Source organism: Atractosteus spatula, chromosome 13 (assembly GCF_055471065.1).
Source record: "Atractosteus spatula isolate fAtrSpa1 chromosome 13, fAtrSpa1.hap1, whole genome shotgun sequence".
NCBI classification, from domain to species: Eukaryota; Metazoa; Chordata; class Actinopteri; order Semionotiformes; family Lepisosteidae; genus Atractosteus; species Atractosteus spatula.
The window spans coordinates 3015012-3036834 of record NC_142718.1 but is presented as its reverse complement, the minus strand read 5'-3'; the positions used below and the strand labels follow the sequence as shown (position 1 = coordinate 3036834).

The 21823-nt window shown below is 46.6% G+C and overlaps 2 protein-coding genes across 2 annotated transcripts; both read left to right on the top strand.

The window, feature by feature from the left end:
- The first annotated feature begins 252 nt into the window (after positions 1 to 252).
- Positions 253 to 10025, top strand: LOC148821643 (amine sulfotransferase-like). Its single transcript, XM_088930529.1, has 6 exons — positions 253 to 517; positions 3283 to 3491; positions 5672 to 5798; positions 6605 to 6699; positions 7548 to 7728; positions 8788 to 10025. The coding sequence occupies exons 1-6, from the start codon at positions 358 to 360 to the stop codon at positions 8913 to 8915; spliced, it is 900 nt and encodes a 299-aa protein (XP_088786655.1). The 5' UTR covers positions 253 to 357; the 3' UTR covers positions 8916 to 10025.
- Positions 10026 to 14994: 4969 nt separating this feature from the next.
- Positions 14995 to 17602, top strand: LOC148821642 (lectin BRA-3-like). Its single transcript, XM_088930747.1, has 3 exons — positions 14995 to 15137; positions 15910 to 16022; positions 16529 to 17602. Exons 1-3 carry the CDS (start codon positions 15081 to 15083, stop codon positions 16662 to 16664), a joined length of 306 nt encoding a protein of 101 aa, XP_088786873.1. The 5' UTR covers positions 14995 to 15080; the 3' UTR covers positions 16665 to 17602.
- Positions 17603 to 21823: the final 4221 nt, after the last annotated feature.

Sequence of the window (21823 nt, the reverse complement as noted above, 5' to 3'; positions counted from 1 at the left end):
GGAGCTGGCTACCAGCTAAGCAAACGCCTCGGATGTCTTGGTTTTGAGAGATTTCATTCTGAACCTCCGACTACCAGTATGAGGAACGGTAGGAGTGAACCCAGCAAAGCCGGGGTCGGGACCGCATATCTGGGTAACAGCTGGTAATAGTTGGCAATGCTTCTCGCGCAAAAAAAAACAGGGAAGCAACAGACTGGTTGATCTTTAATCCACAATAAACTACCGAGTGTGGTGTGGTTGTATAACCATTATAAGACCCGTCCGGGCGCCCCTTCTCGCTCAGACCTGGCAATCCGCTCAGCTCAGAGCCACAGCTCTTCAAGCGCGTCCGCTGTGTCCGTCCGCCCGCCCGTCTCCATGGCCGCCGGCTCCGAGGTCGAGTCCGTCGACGAGTTTCTCTTCAAGTACAGGGGCTTCGTCTTCCCCAAAGAAGAGGTCACTCCGGAATACATCGACTCTCTGGAAGACTTCGAGATACGCGACAGTGACGTGTTTCTGGTGACTTTCCCGAAGTCCGGTAGGTTCAGAGGGGGCAGAAAACGCAGCGATCCTGTACTGTATCTGTCACTGCGCTCCGATGGGTGCCGTTTTGCTAAAACGCTACCCCCGCTCCGCTTTTCACCCTAACCCCTGCTATAGGCCGGATAGGCTCCGGATCACTTTGACTTGTCCAGGAATCTGCATACTGTATTTCTACGGCAGTTGCGGTATTTTTAGTCAATAAGTATAGACCTCAGAATATGCAGTGTGAATTTTTCAATGTTATTACTATTGCAGACATACACACATAGATAAATCACGCCTTCATCTTACTGCTGATAGCTGGTCTCGACACCCTGTTATCTTCTAGACTATTGATTGATTTCGGTCAATCAGTTGATATTCTGAGGCGCCTTCTTTTCCCATGCAGAGCAGAATGTCAAAGCGCTGTGCCCGGTGAGGGAGAGAATGAGTTAATGGAAGTGACGATAGCTCGCCGTGACACCCACACCCGTGTTTTTTTTTTGTGTGTGTGTGGTATATTTCTGATGTGCTGTGTCCGCTTCTGGGGTCACATTCACAAATTGGCTGCGTGGAACGGACTCGCTGTGCCACGCAGGGCTGCCCATTCTTAATCGTGGGACTCAAAACGAGTTCATTTGCGTTTCCTACTGTATATACAGGAGCTGTCTTTGTGCCCCAGACGTGCAAGCTTTTCGGTGCCTGTTGTGCTTAGGGGTTTGATGTGAAGCTTCTTTTTCCCAGTTCGCAGATTCGATACTCCAGAAACCTGAAAGCAAATCCAGTCCCGTCTCTGACTGGAAGTTCCTCGACGTGAGGAAACAACTCGTTTTATAGTACCTTCGTTTCACTAAGGAAGCTGAATAAAAACGTGCTGTACTATAAAAACTCAGGTTCTACACGGGTTGTACTCTTTGTTGGCACTACGGATTTTTTTTCTGTGCTTTTCTGAGCTCATTGATTCCCCATATTTATTGATAGACACGTAAATCGGTCGATCGAATCTCCGGGACGTGTGGGACTAGTTCCAAGACAATCCTTTGAAAACCCCAAATTTCACAGAAACCAATAAGGATAAAAATAAAACCTAGAAGAGCATTTAAGCCTGGGTGTCAGCATTTAGAACACATATTCTTTACTTTTACAGACCTTATACAAATCTGCTTTTACACGGAAACCTGCTCTTCCTGTACATTGTCGCGGACTGTGCGTCCGATTTTCCCGGGCGATAGTTGGAGAGGGCGCATGTACTGTATACTGCACACTGGTCTCGCCACAGAGCCGACAGATCAATCATGCAGAACCCGGCCTCTCGTGGTAATGCGTTAGGACACTGAGTCAGCCGTGAGGAGCAACAACCTCTGGACACGCGAACGCTATTCATTTACACGGATTGTGCGTGACGCTGGATTTTTATGGACCTGTATGGAAGATTTGTTGATTGTTACTGTGTCAGGAGGGAGCAACTCCCTCTCTCCCCGCCTGCCACGAACTTAGACACGGTGCAAACTCTGCCTTTGGGTTTACTGCCGGTGCATGTGTGTGGGCAGTAGGGGTCCATGCACATGGATGCCAGTGCTACTGTCTTACAGCTCTTGGGTCTGGGGTTCAGTTCGTCTTCTCCTGGGGTTCTCTGTCGTTCATAGTCCGTGCTGCCCTGGTGAATCGATCCCTCCGGTTGAGAATGTTGTGATTCATAGAAAGTGATGATGTTTGCCCAAAAGCGGAATTTCTTCCAAAAGTTGTAAAACTTCTTTATTATTTTTTGACAAATGCGAAAATGCCAGCGACGTGGGAGCGTCTGTCACGATTGCAGCCCCTCCCCCTTAAGGGCGCTCCTGCTCTTTCACTTCCGACCTGATTTTGTGCACGTGCACCTGCCCCTTGTTCTAGCCCCTTCTAAGCCCCCCTTAAAAGCCAATCGTTAAGCCGGGCTCTGCTCTGGTTTCCGCACCAGGCGAGTCCGGGACCTGGAAGCGCCTGGTCCCGTTTCCTGTTTTAATCGTATTAAAACCTGCATGACTTTCCCTGGATCGTGTCATCCGCATAGGGTCCGGATAGAGCTGTCCGTTACAGATTCATCATGAACCTCATCATCACCCCAGATCCATGTTTTTTCCACTTAAAAGCAATTTAAGAGATGCCACGATGAACTTTTTTTTTCCAGAGAGAGACGAAACGAAGCAAATTTCGCAGCAGAGGAAAAAAAATAAATGTCCCCCCCCCCCCCCGTGAGTCTTAAAGGAAAATGTTTTATTTTTGAGAGCAACATAGCGCCCTTTCCAAGCAGAACCAGTGGCTGATCTTGTTTTGCGGGAGGGACAGACAGACTGGCTCTTGACCGGCTCAGACTTGGGCACTACAGCCAGGCAAATACCAGTACAGCAACACGCGTGAACACGGCTTCATCAGCGCCCAGCCCAGTCCCATCAAGAGTACAGCGGAGCTGTGATTGACAGTGTATTGTCAGCGCTCAGGAAATCATTCCGATTGGCTGTGCAGCAGCAAATTACGGGCTCATGAGGAGCCAGGTTGTTGCAATAGGCTGTGTGCATGTCAGTCGATGCTAAATGCTTTAAAATGAATTTAAAATGAACGTGCTGTACACTGGCAGTGTTCCTTTAATGTTAGGCGTCTCTCACTGTATCATATGGTTTGCATTGGCATGTTTGTACAGGTGCTTTGGAAAAGCTGGTGGAAGAATGAAACCGGAAGCTGATTTATTTTCCCACCCAGACGTCTCCCTTTCTGCTTCTCTCTCTGCACAACCCCCCCCCACAGGCACCGTGTGGACCCAGCACATCATCACCCTACTGCACGAAAATGACTACCCAGGCGCCCCAGAGATGCAGACCACCTACGAGCGCATGCCCTGGCTGGAGTTTCGGGAAAAGGGGCAGGACTACACCACACGCCCCTCGCCCCGCCTCTTCGCCTCGCACCTGGGACACTACCTGGTGCCCAGGGGGCTCCGCGAGGGGAGGGGGAAAGTGAGTCTGCTCTGCCTGAGTGGGGGGAGTGGGGGGGGGTCTCTGTGGTCCAGACAGGCCTGGAGCTCTTCCCAGGGAGCTGACAGCACAAGACGTAGGGCCACAGGGCACAGGGCAGCCCCAGGCGATTGGCTGTTACACATGAATAAAGCTAAAACGCACCCCAGCCGGGCTGTGTAGGCTCTGCAGCTGCTGCACAGTTGTGTGAAAGCCTCAGTCACACACGTATGTGACCCCCACAGTTTGGTTTGCCTCCACAGCTGTATTACAATAGTGTTGAGTGGTACTGGTGCAGTTCAGTCCCCTGTAATGGGTATACACACTGCCCTGTGCCCTGTGTTTCCTGTGCCCACTGGAAAGCTGACAGCACACAACTTCCTCTGGGGTGGAAGGCGGTAGTGCATCCTGGGCTGTTACACCTGGACAAAGTAAAATGCTGAGCTGCTCAGGCAGTGAAGCTACACAGCTGTGCGGGGTGTCTTAGACACTCACGTATGTGATGAGCCCACCACCGTTTAAAGTATTAAAGATAGATTCAGTGAAGGGGGACCTTGGTTAAACATCCCATTAAAAAGATGCAGCAGACTGGGATCAACAGTCTGTAATTTTGGGTGTAGTGGGAAAAGAAACGAGTGGGGAAGTAAATGCTACTGGTGTCAGAACACCCCCTCACTCACTGTAGCAAACTGATGTTTCTGTGGCTCGCTTTTATCAAATACCATATTTCTGATGGAAGTTCTTATAGGATACGTTCTGTATTTACACTGGCTTTGTCACGCCCAGAACACCTAGACTTCTGTCCTGTTCCTAGTTCCGTTCCCTGGGATTATTCATGTCTTTCCAGTGTGTCTTGTTGTGTAGCCTATTGAGTTCCTGTGTCTGCTCTGCTCCTGACTCAGCATTGAGGGTATGGATGTCCTGAGACCTAGCATCAGGTCGCTCCTGTCCGTGGCCTAAGTTTCTTCCTGACATCGTCTGACCCCCTGAGCCTGGGCTAACCCCAGTGTTGCTCCTTTTTTCGCTACGCATAGGGTCTTTGTTGCTCTCCTGGCCATTCCATGGCATGCCCTTCCCACATCCGTAACAGGCTTCACTGGTCAGGGTTAGCTATGTCACACTGCTGAGCCCTAATAAGGGTGAACCAGCAGTCCATGGCTGCTGCTTCTGACTTAATGAACACAAAAGCCGAACTGGAACTCTATTGAAGAGGTTCTGCTTGGAGAGTTGTAAAACAGCAAAAGCTAATTAGTGTTCCCTTTGACATGATACATTGCCACTGATTCACTATTATATGACCGCCATAATCCTGAATGGTGTTCCCTATCGGATAGATAAGTGACCCTGTGCTGTACTTCTAATATCAGCTGATTTACTGCACTGTGCGAACAGATAAGCTTTCTAAGGTTAAGGTTGTGACCTCCACAGGTGAACTGAGTATATTAGAAAAATAATTTACCTGTGCAGTGAAACAGCTAACAGAGACAGGCCTCGGCATTCTTTTTGTTTTCCCTAAGCCCATTGGTCTTGGGGGAAAAAAAAATAAAGTCACATGCAGTTTTATTGCTGGTTAAACCAAAGTTCAGGTTCCTACTATATAACTGGCACTAGAAATATGCGAGTTTAACACATTCCTTGGTGGTGTACTAACTGGCACTCAAGCTCAGGTCATACTCTTCATACATCGGTTTGCTGGTACTATTGATTAACATTAACCGGAAGACCTTGCATTAATTTCAGCCTCTGGTAGTTTTGGTACAGCAGCGCAGTTACTTGGCAGAACAGGTGGAGAAGCAAGGAATCGTTGAGCCAGTAGCAATAGAGGTGGAAGTCAGTTAGAGTCAGGTTGACAAGAGTTCATGTCGCTAGTACTTGTCAAGCAAGCTTTTCAGAGCAGCATCTACTTGGTATCAAACCCATTGGTTTGTTGTTCTGGCCCCAGAGGGAGGAGTGAGAAAGAGGGAGGCATCATGTCTGCTCTCAGAACAATCTCACTATGCATCAACGCCATTTGTATTGCTGATGTGAGTTTCACTCCAGCAAATTCCATGTGCAGAGAGGTGAAGAGAAGATTCACCAGCCAGCACACTGGGTTAAATGAAAGAAAGGGGGAGAATTTGTTTCCTTCAAACTATTATTAATCACTTTGTGTTGCTTGATCCCTTTTATGTGGTTATTTACAGGTCATTTATGTCTCCCGGAACCCCAAAGATGTCCTCGTCTCTTTCTATCATTTCTCCAAAAGCATGGTCAAGCTGACCACACCCAAGGACTTTGATGACATGCTGGATATGTTTCTTGGTGGCAGAGGTACTGTAGGTCTGCTTCAGGTATCACTAGAACTCGGGGTGTGCTTAAGGTTAATGTCTTCTTCCATCGGCTCCTATAGCCTAAACATCACACTACTGGGAGAGATAGGTCTGGTTTGGGTTTCTCCACAGCTAGGGAACAGGGAACGTCTGAGTGACTAATCTGTTAAGGGTCTCCACATAAAGAGTAGGATGAGCACAATGGAACTGAGATCACAGCCAGGGTCCCAGTCCAGGATGAGCCCCTACAGCCTGGAGATCACAGCCAGGGTCCCAGTCTAGGATAAGCCCCTAGAGCCTGGAGATCACAGCCAGGGTCCCAGTCCAGGATGAGCCCCTAAAGCCTGGAGATCACAGCCAGGGTCCCAGTCAAGGATGAGCCCCTACAGCCTGGAGATCACAGCCAGGGTCCCAGTCCAGGATGAGCCCCTAGAGCCTGGAGATCACAGCCAGGTGGGCAGTCCTGGTGCTGTAGGGCCAGTGTATCTGCAGGTTTTCATTTCAGCTCACCTCCTAACAAGCTCAGTCGTCTCATTATTGGCTTAATGGTATGGAATTTACAGTATCAAGTTCTTTGAAAAGATCTAGAACCTGGAGATACACCTGCCCTCTAGGATCCAGGCTCAGATTGCCCAGCTCTGCCCTAGATAATGAAGGCTTGCTTCTTTGGAGGGCTCGGTAGCTGCTTTGGAAAGATTCCAGTGGATCAGTTTCGACAATGAGGTAGTTACTTCCAAACACAAACCTCTTGTGGTGAGTCATCTTGCCCAATGGGGTCACCATGAGGTCTGCGTTGATCTTTTTCAGTTATCAGTGGGTCCTGGTTCGATCACGTCCGGGGGTGGTACAATCACAGAGACGACTTCAACATCCTCTTCTTAACCTACGAGGAGATGATCAAGGTAACTGTCGGGATTGCAGTCACCTGCTACGCCTTGTTTGCAGGGAATGCGTTCCAGAACTGTCTGCAGATAATGAACAAGGCTCATATTGGTAAAGAGCTCTCCTATACCAGGCGTATACCATGGGTGTACCTAATACACTGTGCAAATCATCAGAAATATTCCTAATATTAAAGACCAGGACAGAAAATAAATACACTACTGCCCGGTTGTCTTAAAGTGACTTTACAGTTAGTGAGTGCCATAGTCTTCAGCAAGACGTGATGAGCCTACAGTGTGTACATGATTATTAATGATGATGTGCGCTAGTCATCGAGACAGGTGTCCTTCGACTGGAAAGATGCCACAGGGAGCAGTGTGTGAGTGGGTACACTGGCTTGCCCATCTGTTTACCAGCTGATGTTGGTAGGATTTCCTCTACTGGGCTGACTGACATAACCAGCAGATCCGAATCACACCTTTTCTTTGCCGTTTGTATTTGCAAAGTAGGATGATGTATTCATGAGCTGGAGATGAGCCTACGTCTTAAACAGGGAAACAGCGAGCAAAGGAAAACAATGAACATGCACAATATCCAAGATGATGTGATTTGTTTTAGCTGTGATTGCATATGAGACTTTTCACGCTGCCTGCTGGCAGTTAAGTGATCATGTCACGTTGGCAAAGATCAAAGGCTCGAAATCAATGCTTCAAAGACATTTATTTCTGTTTCAAGACAACTGCAAAAAAAATACAACTTCCTCTCTCTTGAGTGCCTGGAGGCCATTACCCTCAAGATGCAGACTGGTCTAGCTGTGCCAGATCTGGAATAGCTGTGTCGGTGTTGCTCTGCGTGCTGTTCCCCTCAGGATCTGCGCTCCGCGGTGGTGAAGATCAGCGAGTTCCTGGGGAAGAATCTGGACGACTCGGCCATTGACAGGATCGTGCAGAAGACCACCTTCAAAAACATGAAGGAGGACCCCAAAGCCAACTACGAGTTCCTGCCTGAAGATGTCATGGACCAGAGCAAGGGGAGGTTTCTGCGCAAAGGTCAGAGAGAAGAGAATAGTCCGAATGTTCTTATTCAGGCTCTAAAAAAATGCAGTATTACACCTCACCACATGGAACAAGTAAAGGTTTATTCCCTGCTGAAAAGAGAAGAAAAGCAACACAACATTTCGGCTGCAAAGCCTTCTTCGGGTGTCTTGACACTCTGTGTTTCCTTTCTTCTCTTTTCAACATGGAATAAACCTTTACTTGTTCCTTTGCAGCCTGCACGTGCTGACACAGCTCCCCACTTGAACTACCACACCACAAGGTGCTAGAACCATTTAAATAATGTGCCTGGGACTGTGATGATCTTTTGTTCACATGCCGGGAGATCTCCCAGAAGAAACAGTAGGCTCTTTCATGATCCCAGCTCGTGGTCAGGGTAGCAGTCGGATGTCATTCCCAGAGCTGCGCTGGGAGTTAGCAGAGGGGTGTATCTCCAGTAGGTCGTGACGTTAACTGTAGCTCAAGAGTCTTGCACAGAGCTGAATGAGTGCTGCACAGCACTTGAGCTGAGGCAGAAATGAAAACTCCTGAGTGACTCATGTGATACAGGCTGGCGGTGCTGCCTTGTGCCTTGAACTGGGGTTCCCAATTCCAGTCCTGGGGTTCGACACACCGGCTCTGTTTTTATTCAAGACGAATTCTCCAATCCATAATTGAACACTAACAGATCTAATAACTGGGTGCATTTGAATGTAATCGCTTTCAGTTCCTAACCATGCTGAAGGTCGTAACGTTATGTTTTATTGGTAACTTTAGATATTCAGCTTTGGAGTAGAAAAAAAAAACTTGTCAAGCTTACAATCCGGTGCCTTGTTAGTTTAATTAAGGATTAAATTTAGTAAAGATCTCTGCTGCAATGACAGCCGTAGCCGCACAGCACATGAATGACCTAAAATCTTCAGCCCACATGACACTGCATGAGAATAGTGTTCTGTTGAGCTGGTGGCTCGCTAGTCACCAATGCAGAAATCATGTTTTCCACATACCAAACGTATGTGTCGTGTGTGTGATCTTAAACCGGTATCTCTGTTCTCTGTCCTGTTGGCAATACAGGCACCATCGGCGACTGGAAGAACAGTTTCACCGTGGCGCAGAACGAGCGCTTTGACCAGGTGTACCGGGAGAAGATGAAAGGGCTCCCCCTGCAGTTCATCTGGGATATCACCGAGCTGCAGGCCTGAGGCACCGGCCCGGTTGTCCGGGCAACGGCTGCGGAAGGGGGCGTGTCTCACCCTGGTGCTTTCCGCGAGTCCAAGTGATCCCATCCGCGTTCTGATCAGAGCTAACACTTTTCATGTGTGTAAGCAAATAACAAAACAACCACAACATCCACAAATTAACACATTTCTTCATGGGGAAGCTGGTATCGGGATGACTTTGGGTGTCCACAGAGACTGTCCAGAGAGGTTCCACTGATTTATAACATCAATTTCATCCCAAGATCAGCTCAGAGCGTCAGTCCGCAGCTAAACTCTCGTCACCAGGCATGGCTTTGATCGTACCTTAAAGAAGCCTCAAGAATCACAGGAGCCTTTTAAAATATTTTTAATACTTTTTAAAATACAGTGTTAACTTGAAGATTATACTGTAGTCTTTTGATGGGGTTTTGATTTTAGTTTAAATGAGGAATCCACCTTAGTGAAATAGGTTAAAGAAAAGATCCACCGTATTAGAAGCATACAGTACCTTATTAATTTTTTTTTAATCCGCTGCTATTTTGTATTGCCGTACCAATCAGCTATACAGCAGAAAAATGTCGTTTTCATCGGTCAGCCTGCAACACTGACACAAGCCCACCTCCTACAGTATTTCTTCCAGGTGTGTTGTATGTAGTATATACTGAGGTCTTGATACTCAATCTGTATATGTGCATCATACACATGTAGAGGCTGTACAGCAGGGGGACTGCAGATCGCAGTCTACGCCGACCCAGGCACCCGCCGAGCCCGGGGGATCACGGTCCACACCGGTCCAGGCCAAACCCGTGCACCTGGGAGATCACTAAGCACACCTTGAGGAGCTCCCAGGATCCCCCTGATCTGGCCCGCAGAGAAAATCACAGGCCGCAAGCGAGGGAGGGTGACTGCTCACATTGTTAAAAAGTTAATGCCATTACCCCCGCTCCCCATATCGCTTCAATGATCAGTAGTTGCATTTCTTCACAGCGCGCAAGACAGTAGTCAAGGAAATCGGATGAAATGAACTTGTTTTAATCTCCTTTGTGGTACGACGAGATGTAAGCTGTTGGTTATATTCCTACAGTTGATTAATAAAGTACTCTTTACGAAAAATGGCTGCTTTGGCTGATGTGACGTGACTTTTGGGGAGAGGCCAGAAGAAAGCAGTGTCGAGATTTACTGTTTTACACGACTTACCCGAGGGAACCGGAGGCTGTATGCATTTTTATGTGCGAGTATTTTAAAGCTATAGCATTAAAAATGTTATTGATTAAACGGTATTTTAATTAAAATGATCAAGATTCCTGCATTTGGTGATCTTGATACGCCAAATGACTCACTGTGTCTGGCTCAGTAAAGCTTTAAAAAAATTTAAAGATGGAGCAGTGAGCGACACTGCCGGGAAAATAGCAGCGCCCCGTCTATAGTGGTGTCTCTATCTTTTAGAGTTATTTATTTCCTAATTGACGGGGGGTTCAATTAACTACAGCTCTGCGGCAGGAGCTCCCGAGGCTCATTTGCATATTTTCCGGGGCGCGCCCGTGCGCCGCGAGGCGCTGCGGCGTTTTTGAAACCTGTCCCGACGGTTAGAGGGGGGACAAGCGCCCCAGAAACAGAGGCGGTCCCGACGGGCTCCGTCCGCTTCATTTCACAGAAACCTCTCGGTTTCGGTTCCACCGAGGGCCGACAAGGGAAGCGATGGCGAGCGACTGGGTGAAACTCGCCCTCCCGATCGTGCTGCTAGTGTCTGTCGGATTATCGCCCAGTAAGTGACGAATTAAGCTCTTAAATACTGTTTTCAGAAATAATTTGCCAGGGGGGAAACACCACAATAATAACCATTTGTGGGTTTATGATTGGTAATAAAAAAGAAGTATTTTTTTCTACTATTCGCCTGTAGAGGGAGCCACAGACTCAATGAATTTGCGATTTGAACCCGCCGGGGATCCGACACCGTAATGTGAAGGGGCGGCATCACTGAAGGTCTTGCACTTTAATTAATTCATTGATTATTATTATTATTAATCTTTTTTCCGCTCTGTTGTCTACAGACCTCAGCGGTTAACACTGCTGGTCCTGGAGAGAGACAGGAATTGCAGAGGTTGTAGATAAGGACTGGAATGTGATGGGGGAAAAAAATACCTGGAATACAGTGCTTATTTGTACCAATGAAGTCGATCAGTAATTTAATGAGTTAAGTAAAGGTTTTGTAGCTCCTAAGGACTATGAGTGGTGATCACCGATCCCGAAACAGTTATAGATGATTTGAAAAAACATCTTAGCTTTGAAACTTCGAACATTTTTCAAACTTATCCTCAACATCCTTTTCAGGTCACCCTTTGCACATACTATCGTCATCATGCCTGGACACCGGCTCCTCACACGGATGTTCTGTCTGGAATACACACGCACACATAGAGACATCCACTCCTACTGTGTTTCTGACCTCTGGGGGCCTGTGGTACCCACTGTGTCTTGCTGTTGTGTGTTAACAGTTCCAGCTCACTGTCCCCCAGGCTGGCTGTACTACAAGGACTCCGGCTGCTTCCTGATCTCTCACGACCCCTCCACCATGTTTGAGAGCAGATCTGCCTGTCGGGCTGCGGGAGCTGACCTGCTGGTCATTAGAGACCGCGACAAACACGTACGTCTGCCCCGCCATTCTGTGAGTCGGCCATGTGTCAGGCTGCTCTGTTCCTCCGAGGGGTTTAGTCACACCTTTTAGAATCAACTACAGCCCTGGATGGAAATCAAGCAGGTTTTGTTGGTCTTTTTAAGAGCCCCTGGTCTTAGAGATTCCCTTTCCAGCAGCTATTGTAGTTTCCTCTTAAAATACCACTTTCTAATGACTGAAAATCACCAGTCGAACACTCAACAAGTGATATGTGAAGGTAAGTCATTTTGAGATTATTTGGGATCAAGCCCAGGTAAACCCTCCAGCCCAAAAAGACAAGAGTTCTTGTGAGAGACCAGATGTTTTGCTTGATTCATCAATGTTGTACTGATGAGCAGGTGACCTACAAGGATAACTGGACTGGAGCTCTTTCAGGACCAGGGTGGGAGACACCTGATTCAGAGTGACCTCTAATATCAACTGGATTGGGGCTCTCCAGGGCCAGGGATGGAGACCCCTGATTTAGGGTGACCTCTGAGAAGAAATGGATTGGGGCTCCATTTGGAGGACCAGGGTTGAAGAGCCCTGATTGAGGGTGAATGGTGACCTCTGAGAGTAACTGGATTGGGGCTCTTCAGGACCAGGGTGGGAGACCACTGATTTAGGGTGAGCTCTAAGATGAACTGAATTGGGGCTCTCTAAGACTAGGTTTGGAGACCGCTAATTGAAATCAGCAAGAACTTTAAGAACAGGAAAAAAAATATGAAATTGGTGGCATTACAGCAATGATTAGTTGCATTAAGTGATGAGTACCTCTAATGGAGTGACAACTGGAGAGACAGCTCAGTCATCCATGGCAGGATGTATATTGCAGAAACAGAAGTGCTCGTCATAAGCAATGCCTTGTAACACTTTTAGAGGCAAGAGAGTCTCACGCTCGCCCCCTCATCTTACCATCGGGCCTTCGTGGTCATGGTTTATGAATATAATTCATGGCAGGGCAAGGAGTGGTGGGGCAGGGGAGGGCAAGTTGGGGTTGCCACTAGGGAGCGACTGAGAGCAGGTACAGATTCCAGTCATACAGCGTACACTGCATTGCCCTGAAGGGGAATGTTGTCTCAATTGCCCTAAAAGCAAAAGTTTGGATGAAATTGACGACACTGATCAAACTCTTGCATTTTGCATTGAATGTTACAGGTGTTTTAACAAATAAGGCCAGAATTTATTAGGAATTCCTGACTGTTAAATCTGGTATAGTGCTTATTGAGAACACCATTCAATGCAAAATTTCCAATTACAGTATACTTGTCCAAAAACAAAATTCCTTCATTGCTGATATGTTCTCTTCAGTTTGGCTTGGATTCTTGGTCACTTCAGACTTGTATTTTGATTGAGTGAAGCATATTTTACACTTAAATGAGTGGAAGATTGTGGAAACTCTGAAGCAAGCCTGAATCCTAACCATAACCCAAATCCTTAGCTAGGGTTAGGGTTAGGACTTCCACAAAAGGTAGACAGTTTTTGATGATATTGCTGTGTTTTAGGACAGAAATGATATTTAGGAATAGTGATATATCAATGTTATCTGACCATTTTGTTTCGTTCCATATATGGACATATACACTGCATTACCCTGAAGGGGAATTTTGTCTCAATTACCCTAAAAGCAAACATGTGAAAGAAACTGATGACGCTGATCAAACTCTTGCATTTTGCATTGAATGTACAGGTATTTTAACACATAAAGCCACAATTTATTAGGAATTCCTGACTGTTACTATTGTTAAACCTGATACCATGGTCATTGAGAACACCATTCGATGCAAAATTTCCAATCACGGTATACAGTTACTGAAATGAGTGGGGCTAAACAATATTTGTGCAACAAAAGACTGTGCAGCACATGGAGTATCCACTAACACTTCAGGAGCCAATACAGTGTGACACTGAAAATCTCAGGACCTGGTGCACAGGGTCTTCCTACTATAGCTGTTGACAGCTCTTCCCAAATACGTACCTTAAAGCTCTTCCCTGTGCCTTCACAGAGTTGTCTGTTTTCATATTTCCACCCCATTACATAACACAGCTGTGCTATTCAGTTTCAGTCCCAGTCTAAGGGTTGAAGACCAATACAGTTGAAATTCGTTACTCTTTTAAACTGCGGAATTAGCTGTGGGCGTATCTGACATCTTCCTGCTGCATTACCTTCAAAGTAACTGCTGTTTTCTTCACTGGTCTAGTTTAATGCTAGCCTTTAAACTCCTCTGATGCCCTAGCTAATTGCTGGCAGTGAGCAGAAACCAGGAGAAGGCCGTTCATTTGGGAAAACATTTTGTTGATGCTGGTGGAAGACCGGTTCGTTAATGAGACTGTGAAAGCAGTGACTGTATGCATTGCAAGTAAACTGGGCTGACCCTGAGTTCTCCCCATTGAAAACCTGTCCTTGATTCTTTTCCCCAGGAGTTTCTCAGTAGCCGAGTCTACTGTTCCGATTGCTCCTATTGGATTGGACTGTTTTCTCCCTCTGGAGATCCCCAGCTTGTCTGGGTTGATGGCTCCCAGTTTGCAGAGGATGAGCCCAGGTAGGGAGTCCATGAGATCGAATTTGCAAACTTCTTCCCTTTGATAATTCCAAAGAGAGGTTAATTGGCTTCTGGGAAGACTGGCCCTGGTGTGAGTGTGTGCGTGGATGTGTCCGTCCACCTCGCGCTGGACTGGTGTCCTGAACAGGGGGTACCCTGCCCTGTGCCCTGTGCCCTGTGCCGGTTGCTTGCTGGGATGGGCTCTGCCTCCCCCATGACATTGTATTGGATGAAGCAGTTAGAAAATGGATGGATGGATGATAATGGCATTCAAATTTATTCACTATGACCTAAAACTCATTGGCGATGATATGAAGGTTATTGTGCTTATTGTAAGAAACAGCATGCATGATACACCTGTAACTAAGCCTCAACCCATCCAAATGTGTAAACCTTTGTAAGGTGTGTTATTTTGTTGGACAGGTGGAGATTTTGATTTAGTCCGGACCTGAATTCTCTGGGGTTCAGTGTCTCATATTAAGTATTATGCCCACATCAGTGCTGCTCTTTTTAATAGCGCAAAGCTTTGTGGTTGTAGGCTGTATATTTTGGCAGAAATCGCCCAAGAGTGGTGTCCTGTCCAGTTTCTTCACAGACATGGATGAGCAGCACTACTGTGTGGTGATGGAGCAGAGAGCAGGGCTGGTCTGGAAGAAGGAGGCGTGTGATGCCCTCCGGGGATACGTGTGCGAGATGCCCAACACAGGTGAACTTGGGGTCTTCCTCCAGGTCCTGCGTTCAGCTCTCACCCCTTCCTTGAACCTGTACTGGCCTCATCCTCCCACACGTAACCTGCCCACCTAACCTCAACCCCTGTCACCTCACCCAGCCCAGCGTGTCCAGAATGCTAACCCTCCCTAACCCTAGCTTTGCATTTCAGGTTACCACTGTCCTGAGGGGTGGGACCCCTGGCATGGGAGCTGCTATCTCCTGCAGACCAATACCCCCCTGCCCTGGACAGGAGCTCTGGACATGTGCAGGGCCTACAGGGGAGCTGACCTCCTCTATCTGAACAGCACAGAGGAGAAGGTACTCCAGCCTCTCCCAGCCAGAGGACTTTAATCCGAGACGTCTGTGCTGTTGGTGCAGTAGTTTGACCGTTGAGATAGTTCCTAGATGTCACACTGAATCAGGGTGAATATTATTCAATAAAATCTGTGCTCCTCACATTTTGGTACAACTCCTTCAGTGCTTAGGTTAGTTATGCCCGCACTCAGCCGCAGTACAGAGCTGGCCTACTGCTATAAAGTTTTTCTGCTTTAGCGTGGTCTTGAGATGAATTGTAGTAGGCATTTCGGAGATTATTATTTCCTGTAATTAGTGATGAATCATTTTAGTGAAGTATAAAATAACTAAAAATGAGTGCTTGTGTGAAAGGTGGGCAGGGTGCCTAACCACAGAATGTTTTGTGGGGTTAAAATTCTAACATGAAGTTTTTTTCTCTTCCAAATGAGACTAGATAGGCGTTATTTGTCTGTAATTGTTCATATTAATGTAACATATTAATATTAACCCAGATTGCTAAACTGGAGGGCTGGCATTACTTCTGGCCTTTTTCAATCTGAACCGTGCTTGTTGGTTAATCATTCTTTGTCTTCAAAGACTTGACAATGCCATAGTTCATTTTTTCGGGTTCTATTCTCGGTGTTCAGTATATAAAGACGTGCGCACAAGTAAGGGAGATCCCAGTCCTGAAGGTTGTGAGAATGCCTCACACGGATTGTCAGTAGCTGCAGGCAGGCTCTGGAGTCTCGGGCCTTGTCCTGCCACCCTCTGCATTTTCCTACTGTCTGTCTCTTAGGCCTGGCTGGGGTCAAAGGTCAGTGACTCGTTCTGGACCGGACTGAACGACATTGAGACCGAGTCGCGGTTCTTCTGGACTGCTGGAAACTCCCTCCACCCATCACTGGCTGCGTGAGCTGTTAATTGATCAACCCATCAGTACTTATTTTACATACTGTATAGAATTGCATAGGTGCAAAACCAGTAATGTCGACATTTTCTGTCTGCTAAGTCTGAACTTCATGCCGTATCCTAAAGATTCCAGTACACTTTACAGGACTACTTTATGATTTATTGATTTGCTACATAATCCAGTGAGCACATTTTTAGATGCATTGTCTCATAGAATTACATTGTAAAAGAATGAAAATTTGAGTCACAGAATTCACACGTTAGTCTTCAGTCGTAGAAGTTGCATGGACTTTGTTTTTGCTGTCTCCTTATTTTTTTTCTCTGGTTTCATTTTTCTTAAATAATCCAAAATATTTCATTTCAAATTTTCTGCCAGTATATGATTATATGGTATTTTTTTCCCCACTGGGAAAATATGGCAGACACAAAACATATTCCTAGAAAAAAGATGGATAACCTTTTCTCAGTTTCGCCAGACAACTGTGTCTCTTCCTCTCTCTGGTCAGAGATTTCCGTGAAGACAGGGTGTCTGGGGGGCCCAAGGACTGCGTGAGTCTGGACACGCAGACGGGCATCTTGACAGACATGGACTGCAGGCTGCACAGGCCCTACATCTGCAAACGCAACGAGTGTGAGTGTTGATCTGTGTACAAAGAGCCATCCGGTTCGGAATTCCCTGGAGCACCTTGGACAGGACTAGGTTTCAAAGCTGCCTCTGGAGTGAAGGCGTTGGCCATGTAAATTGAGCAACAAGCCTTTCGTAAGGAATTACAACGCAGTCTTGTATGAATGTCAAATAATCTACAAAATTGAGTATTAGTAATTATTGTAGCATTACATTTTAGAATTAATTTGCTCTTACTTGTACTTTAAAGTTCTATTTACAGTATCTGTTACATAATGCATGATATACTATATTCAGGCTGTACTGAGTTTCTAAATCAAATAAGCAAATCTTACCATTTATGATGCACAGAAAAACCTCCTTAAGAATGTACAGTATGCATGACCAACACCAGGAGACCAAACTGAGGCTCAGTTTTCACCCCCAGCCTGGTGCAGATCAGCAGGCTATGTGTAAGCAAGGAGCCCCAAGCAAACAAACCAAAAAGAAACACTGGCTGAGCATGTTCTTCACAAGCCATGTGCAAAGGCAGACCGTTATTTCACTACTACTGCATGACTCCACCTGCCCTGCCTCTCTGTGACCAGAGTGAGCCGTGTTGAAATATCCGGGCTCGACTTTGTGGAAGAAAGGTTTTGTGTGACGAGAGCCTGAAGACACCTGCTGAGGCCCAGCCTAGATGGGGACTAGAGGAGTTCTCCTTTGCTTCAGTAGATCACCCGAAGGAGACGTGGACCCAGTGCATGGGAGTCGAGGAGAACGTAACTTAATTGCACTCTACAGACATTGAGGGTGTCTATTTTAAGTATAACTCTTGAGGTTCAAAAGGCTCTAAATCCTAACACTGAAAGCAAATGCCATTTCTCCATTGAAAGAGTCCTAAGATACCGTTGTAAAAAAAATAATTTTAATCAGTGCAAACTGATCTCCTCACTAATAAAAATATGATACAATACTACTAAACAACGAAAAAGTAACTCTGTACATTTAAATAAGCGTTATACAGTACCAACAATAATCACACACTGGTGACATCAAGATATAGATATAAAACAATCCAAATGGAAAAGCAGAAGGACCTTCTCACATCACCATAAAGCACTTTGCAGAGTGAAGAGTGAGCATAATTTAAAAAAAATTGAAATTAAGAAACAGCCACACAAATCCTTCTTTTGGTCTTCCGATGTTACTCGTCTGAAAGTCCCTTCAGCGAAAGTAGCTTGTCCCAGGAGAAGGCCAAAGACAAAAACAGAACTGGGCTTCAGCTCTGTAAAGCTCTGCTGTGCACAACAAAAGTCTCCCTCCCTCTGTCCGTACTAGCTGTATGATGTGCAGGATGGGTGTCAGGATTAACAAGATTGATGTTAGACTGACAGAAAGGAAAAAGAACACACGACAGTTGCCATACCATGACTCCACAGAGTCACAGTCCTGTGGATTGCAACACTAATGAAATTGGGATTTCCATATAGTTGCATCCCTATGCCTATCACCATTACACTTCTTTGTATCCTCCACATGCTTATTTGGATTTTGTAACTTGGCCACAGCGGCTGTGTAAGAGTATCATACTGCCATGAGAAAGCTCTCTCTATTCCTGTTTTAAACCTTCTGCCCAGTTTTTGGTTGGTTCTTGTTTTCTAGCTGCAGAGTGGTTTGAAGAAGTGTCCAGCCAAGGGTTAGAGGGCGCTGTTGTAGAGGCCTTTGTGAACACAGAAGAGCTGGCCCAGGCCAAAGAACGGTGTCTGAGGGACAGGCAGGCCTGCGCTGCCATACTGCTGCAGGACTCGCGCTACTATCTGCTGCCCCCTAGTGTCAGGACTGTACACAACCCCAGCACCACCGTCTACTTCAGAACAGGCAAGTGGAGAGTATAGTGAGCACACCCCACCCCATCCCTCTGACACGGGAACCGAACACAATGTATCCATCCCTTTCCTGACCAATACAGGGTCAGAAGGGAGCCGGAGCCTGTCCTGGCAAGCAATGGGTGTACCCTGGATGGGATGCCCGTCCATGGCAGGGCAAACACACAGACACTCACACACTCACACCAGGGCCAGTTTTCCCAGAAGCCAATTAACCCGCCAGCATATCTCTGGACAGCGTGAGGAACCTGGGGCCCCTGGAGGAAACCCACGCCAACACTGGGAGAGCATACATGAAGACAGCACCCCAGGAACTGAGCCCAGAGCCCCAGTGCAAACCACTGCTTCCCTCTGCCGCACCTGGACAAAACCATTTCCTGCCTCCTTCTTACCAGAATGATTTACAAAGAGTGGCAAATGGTAATTGAGTGCGAATTGCAGTTCAATGAGATTTCCAGCTAGCCCTGCCACCTTTCAGCAGGGCTTAATCTGTCATTTTGTCACGTGCAAGGTGTCCTCCGCCTTGCCTTCTTCTTCAGTCTGTGCATTCCAATGATCTCTCTGTAGCCTGGCCTGCCTCTCCGCTCCTCTCTCTCTTTTTCCCCTGCAGCTCTCCCTCGCCGTGCGTTCTCATTCTCATTCCCTCCGTCTCCTGACCTTGTGAATATTTCAGGCTGTGTTCTTCCTTTTCAGAGTGCTCTGCGGGCTACGGTGGGGCGCAGTGCACAGTGTTCACTGAGCCTGTTCAGTGCGACTGTAAGCCAGGGTTCATCACCACCGCTCAGAAAGGTGCAGAAGTGCCACTTTATTTTAAAGTGTAATGTGCCTTTCATCACAAAGCCCCTTTTGGAGAGTATATTGTTCATCAGGCTGAACTTTTTACCCATTGACTTTTTTACTGACTATTTTACTGAGGCAAGTACCTTGCTCAAGGGTACAACAGCACTGCCCCTCACAGGGTGTGAACCTGCATCCTTCCTTTTACAAGTCCAGAGCTCTAATCACAGCTCATGCTTTCTGAATATATCGTATACAGTAGGTCTTAGGGGACACAACTCCAATGGACTGACATGTCTAAGACTGATGGATCTTGGATAATTTGTTGTAATAACTCCGATGATAATCTCAACTCTCCGTATAAAAAAAAAGAGTCTGGAAGATGCTGTAATTTCCTTTTTTGGACACAAGATCAATCAGCAGTATTTTAAAACCACAGAGTAAGGTGGGCTGCTTTAAATGCCTACGTAGTGTGATGCTCTTACTGTAGTTTTGTTTTATCGTCCACAACCTGAAATTCAAGTATTAAACCCATCAGGGTGTGGTCAGCCGGCCTTCGTTGTAGCAGAGGTGCGTTCAGGAGGCTGGTGTCTGTCCTATAGCTCACACTGCTGCTGGAGAAACAACTCTGCTTTCATTGCATCCCGGTTTGGAGATAACGGTGTGATGGATGTGAGTCAGAGCTCTCACTTTAAGATACAGCCCTGCTGCTCAGACAGTAAGATGATATCTTGAAAAGAAGTGCAATGAACTTAGACCTTATATGCTTTATGCACTTATCTGGATGTTAACAATGAAAGGCAGTTACAGTCTTTGCTTGTTTCTCTTTCTCTCAGTGTGTGGAGTCCCTGTGTCATTATGTGACTCCTCAGCTGGTTGTCTGCCTGCGTGCCCAGGTCAGTACACACCCCCGTTCACTCCCACTGTCTCATCTCCGCACAAGAGCTTGCAAAGGGCTCAAGGTTCAAACTGGCTGTTTCTTCTGGGGATTGTGGGCAATACAGACATCTAGAGCACTGCTTCTTTTCACCCTTTTACAGATCAAACCTTCAATTTGCCACTTTCTCCCAGTCAGGATCATAAAACTTTGTTTTTTGCATTACAGAACTCAGATTGACGTACAGTAGGCCACCAGGAGGCACTCCATGAGCAGTGCATTTCTCTTTCCACTGTGCATTTCTCTTATCTGTTGAGACTTTTCTTTCCCAACTTCCAGGAGAAACTGGCTGTCGTTATGCTTAATCAGTGGGATATACAGAGTGACACACAACCATGCAGTCAAGGGGTGTACCAAAGAGTTTGCTCATAGTTTACAGTGAAAGCGTGCTCCTAGTGTGAATTTTACTGCTGGCCACTACAGTAGCACACAGTGACCTCCTCCCCCTATAGCAAACGGAACTGGACCCTACTTCGGCACAGGGGGCTGCCAATTTAATATGTGCAGAAGAGGGCCCAGACTCTAAGATAACACTACAGATGAACCTGTCTGTGACACAGGGAAGAGCAAACCCGGCACGAGGATGGAGGCTCTGATCTTTCAGCTCCAGACCCGGCTCTCTCAGAACCAGGACTTAATGGACTTCCGTGCGGCCCCAGAAAGAAGGAACCTGTTTATTGCCTATGAGCAGCCTTAAAGGTGTAGTCATAAACCATAATACATCCTGATCTCGATTTTTACTTTCCAGTTGTTTATTCTACACATGCCAGCACATCACCTGACACTAATACAGTATATATAATTTACTGTACAGACGCTCATGTTGCAGGGCTGCCTCACAGACCTCCTCTGAAGTTTCTGTAAGCACTCCCGTCTATGGTTATTGGAGATCTGAGGCTTTTTTATCTTATATTTTGCTGTTCAAAACCACTCTCTGAGATGGTTTGAAAAAGCAATATTGTATTTCATGATGTTTCTATCAAAGTCTTGTCCCGGTAAAAGACCAGATGTTATAGGAGCCTTATAGTCTTGACATCTTGCGTCTGAGTCTGGCCTATGTGATTAGCCTACACTGACTGAGACTGACGGAGCAGAGGTGGACAGGTGGCCTAGCACCACCAGGGTCAGATCACCTCTGGCCTGCTGTGCAATGGCGACTCCCTGCGTCAGAGCTGGGAGTACTTAGTGAGAGCTGCATGAGTCCTCGGGCCAGCGCTGGGCCAGCTGTAGGTGCTGTGCAGCCCGCAGTGGGAAACGAGGCATGCGTGCAGTGTTCAGCAGTATGCATGCATGACGCCTTCGATTGTCCTGTGCTAAAAAGATCCAGAATCTGAATGTCGTTCTGGAGTCTAAACTAAAAACATATACAAGTGTGGATTCTTACTTCTTTCCCGTACACAGCATGACTCAGAGGTCGCTTATGGTTCATGGCTGACTTCCCCCTTCCCCTAAAAAATTACAATTACCAGATTATTCACAGCTTAACCCGTGAACCTCCATTCCTCTTCCTTATGATGAGGGTCTTATTAACAAATTACCAATGTAGTTCTTAATCTCTCCATCGACACGCCTAGTTTCAATATTCCAAACTATA

What these genes read in the sequence shown, in the direction of transcription:
- LOC148821643 (XM_088930529.1), top strand. Translation starts at nt 358, where the DNA reads ATGGCCGCCGGCTCCGAGGTCGAGTCCGTCGACGAGTTTCTCTTCAAG. An exon ending in GGTGACTTTCCCGAAGTCCG is followed by an intron (nt 518 to 3,282) that starts GTAGGTTCAGAG and finishes CCCCCCCCACAG; the next exon opens with GCACCGTGTGGACCCAGCAC. An exon ending in TATGTTTCTTGGTGGCAGAG is followed by an intron (nt 5,799 to 6,604) that starts GTACTGTAGGTC and finishes GATCTTTTTCAG; the next exon opens with TTATCAGTGGGTCCTGGTTC.
- LOC148821642 (XM_088930747.1), top strand. Translation starts at nt 15,081, where the DNA reads ATGTGCAGGGCCTACAGGGGAGCTGACCTCCTCTATCTGAACAGCACA. An exon ending in TGAACAGCACAGAGGAGAAG is followed by an intron (nt 15,138 to 15,909) that starts GTACTCCAGCCT and finishes TCTGTCTCTTAG; the next exon opens with GCCTGGCTGGGGTCAAAGGT. An exon ending in CTCCACCCATCACTGGCTGC is followed by an intron (nt 16,023 to 16,528) that starts GTGAGCTGTTAA and finishes CTCTCTGGTCAG; the next exon opens with AGATTTCCGTGAAGACAGGG.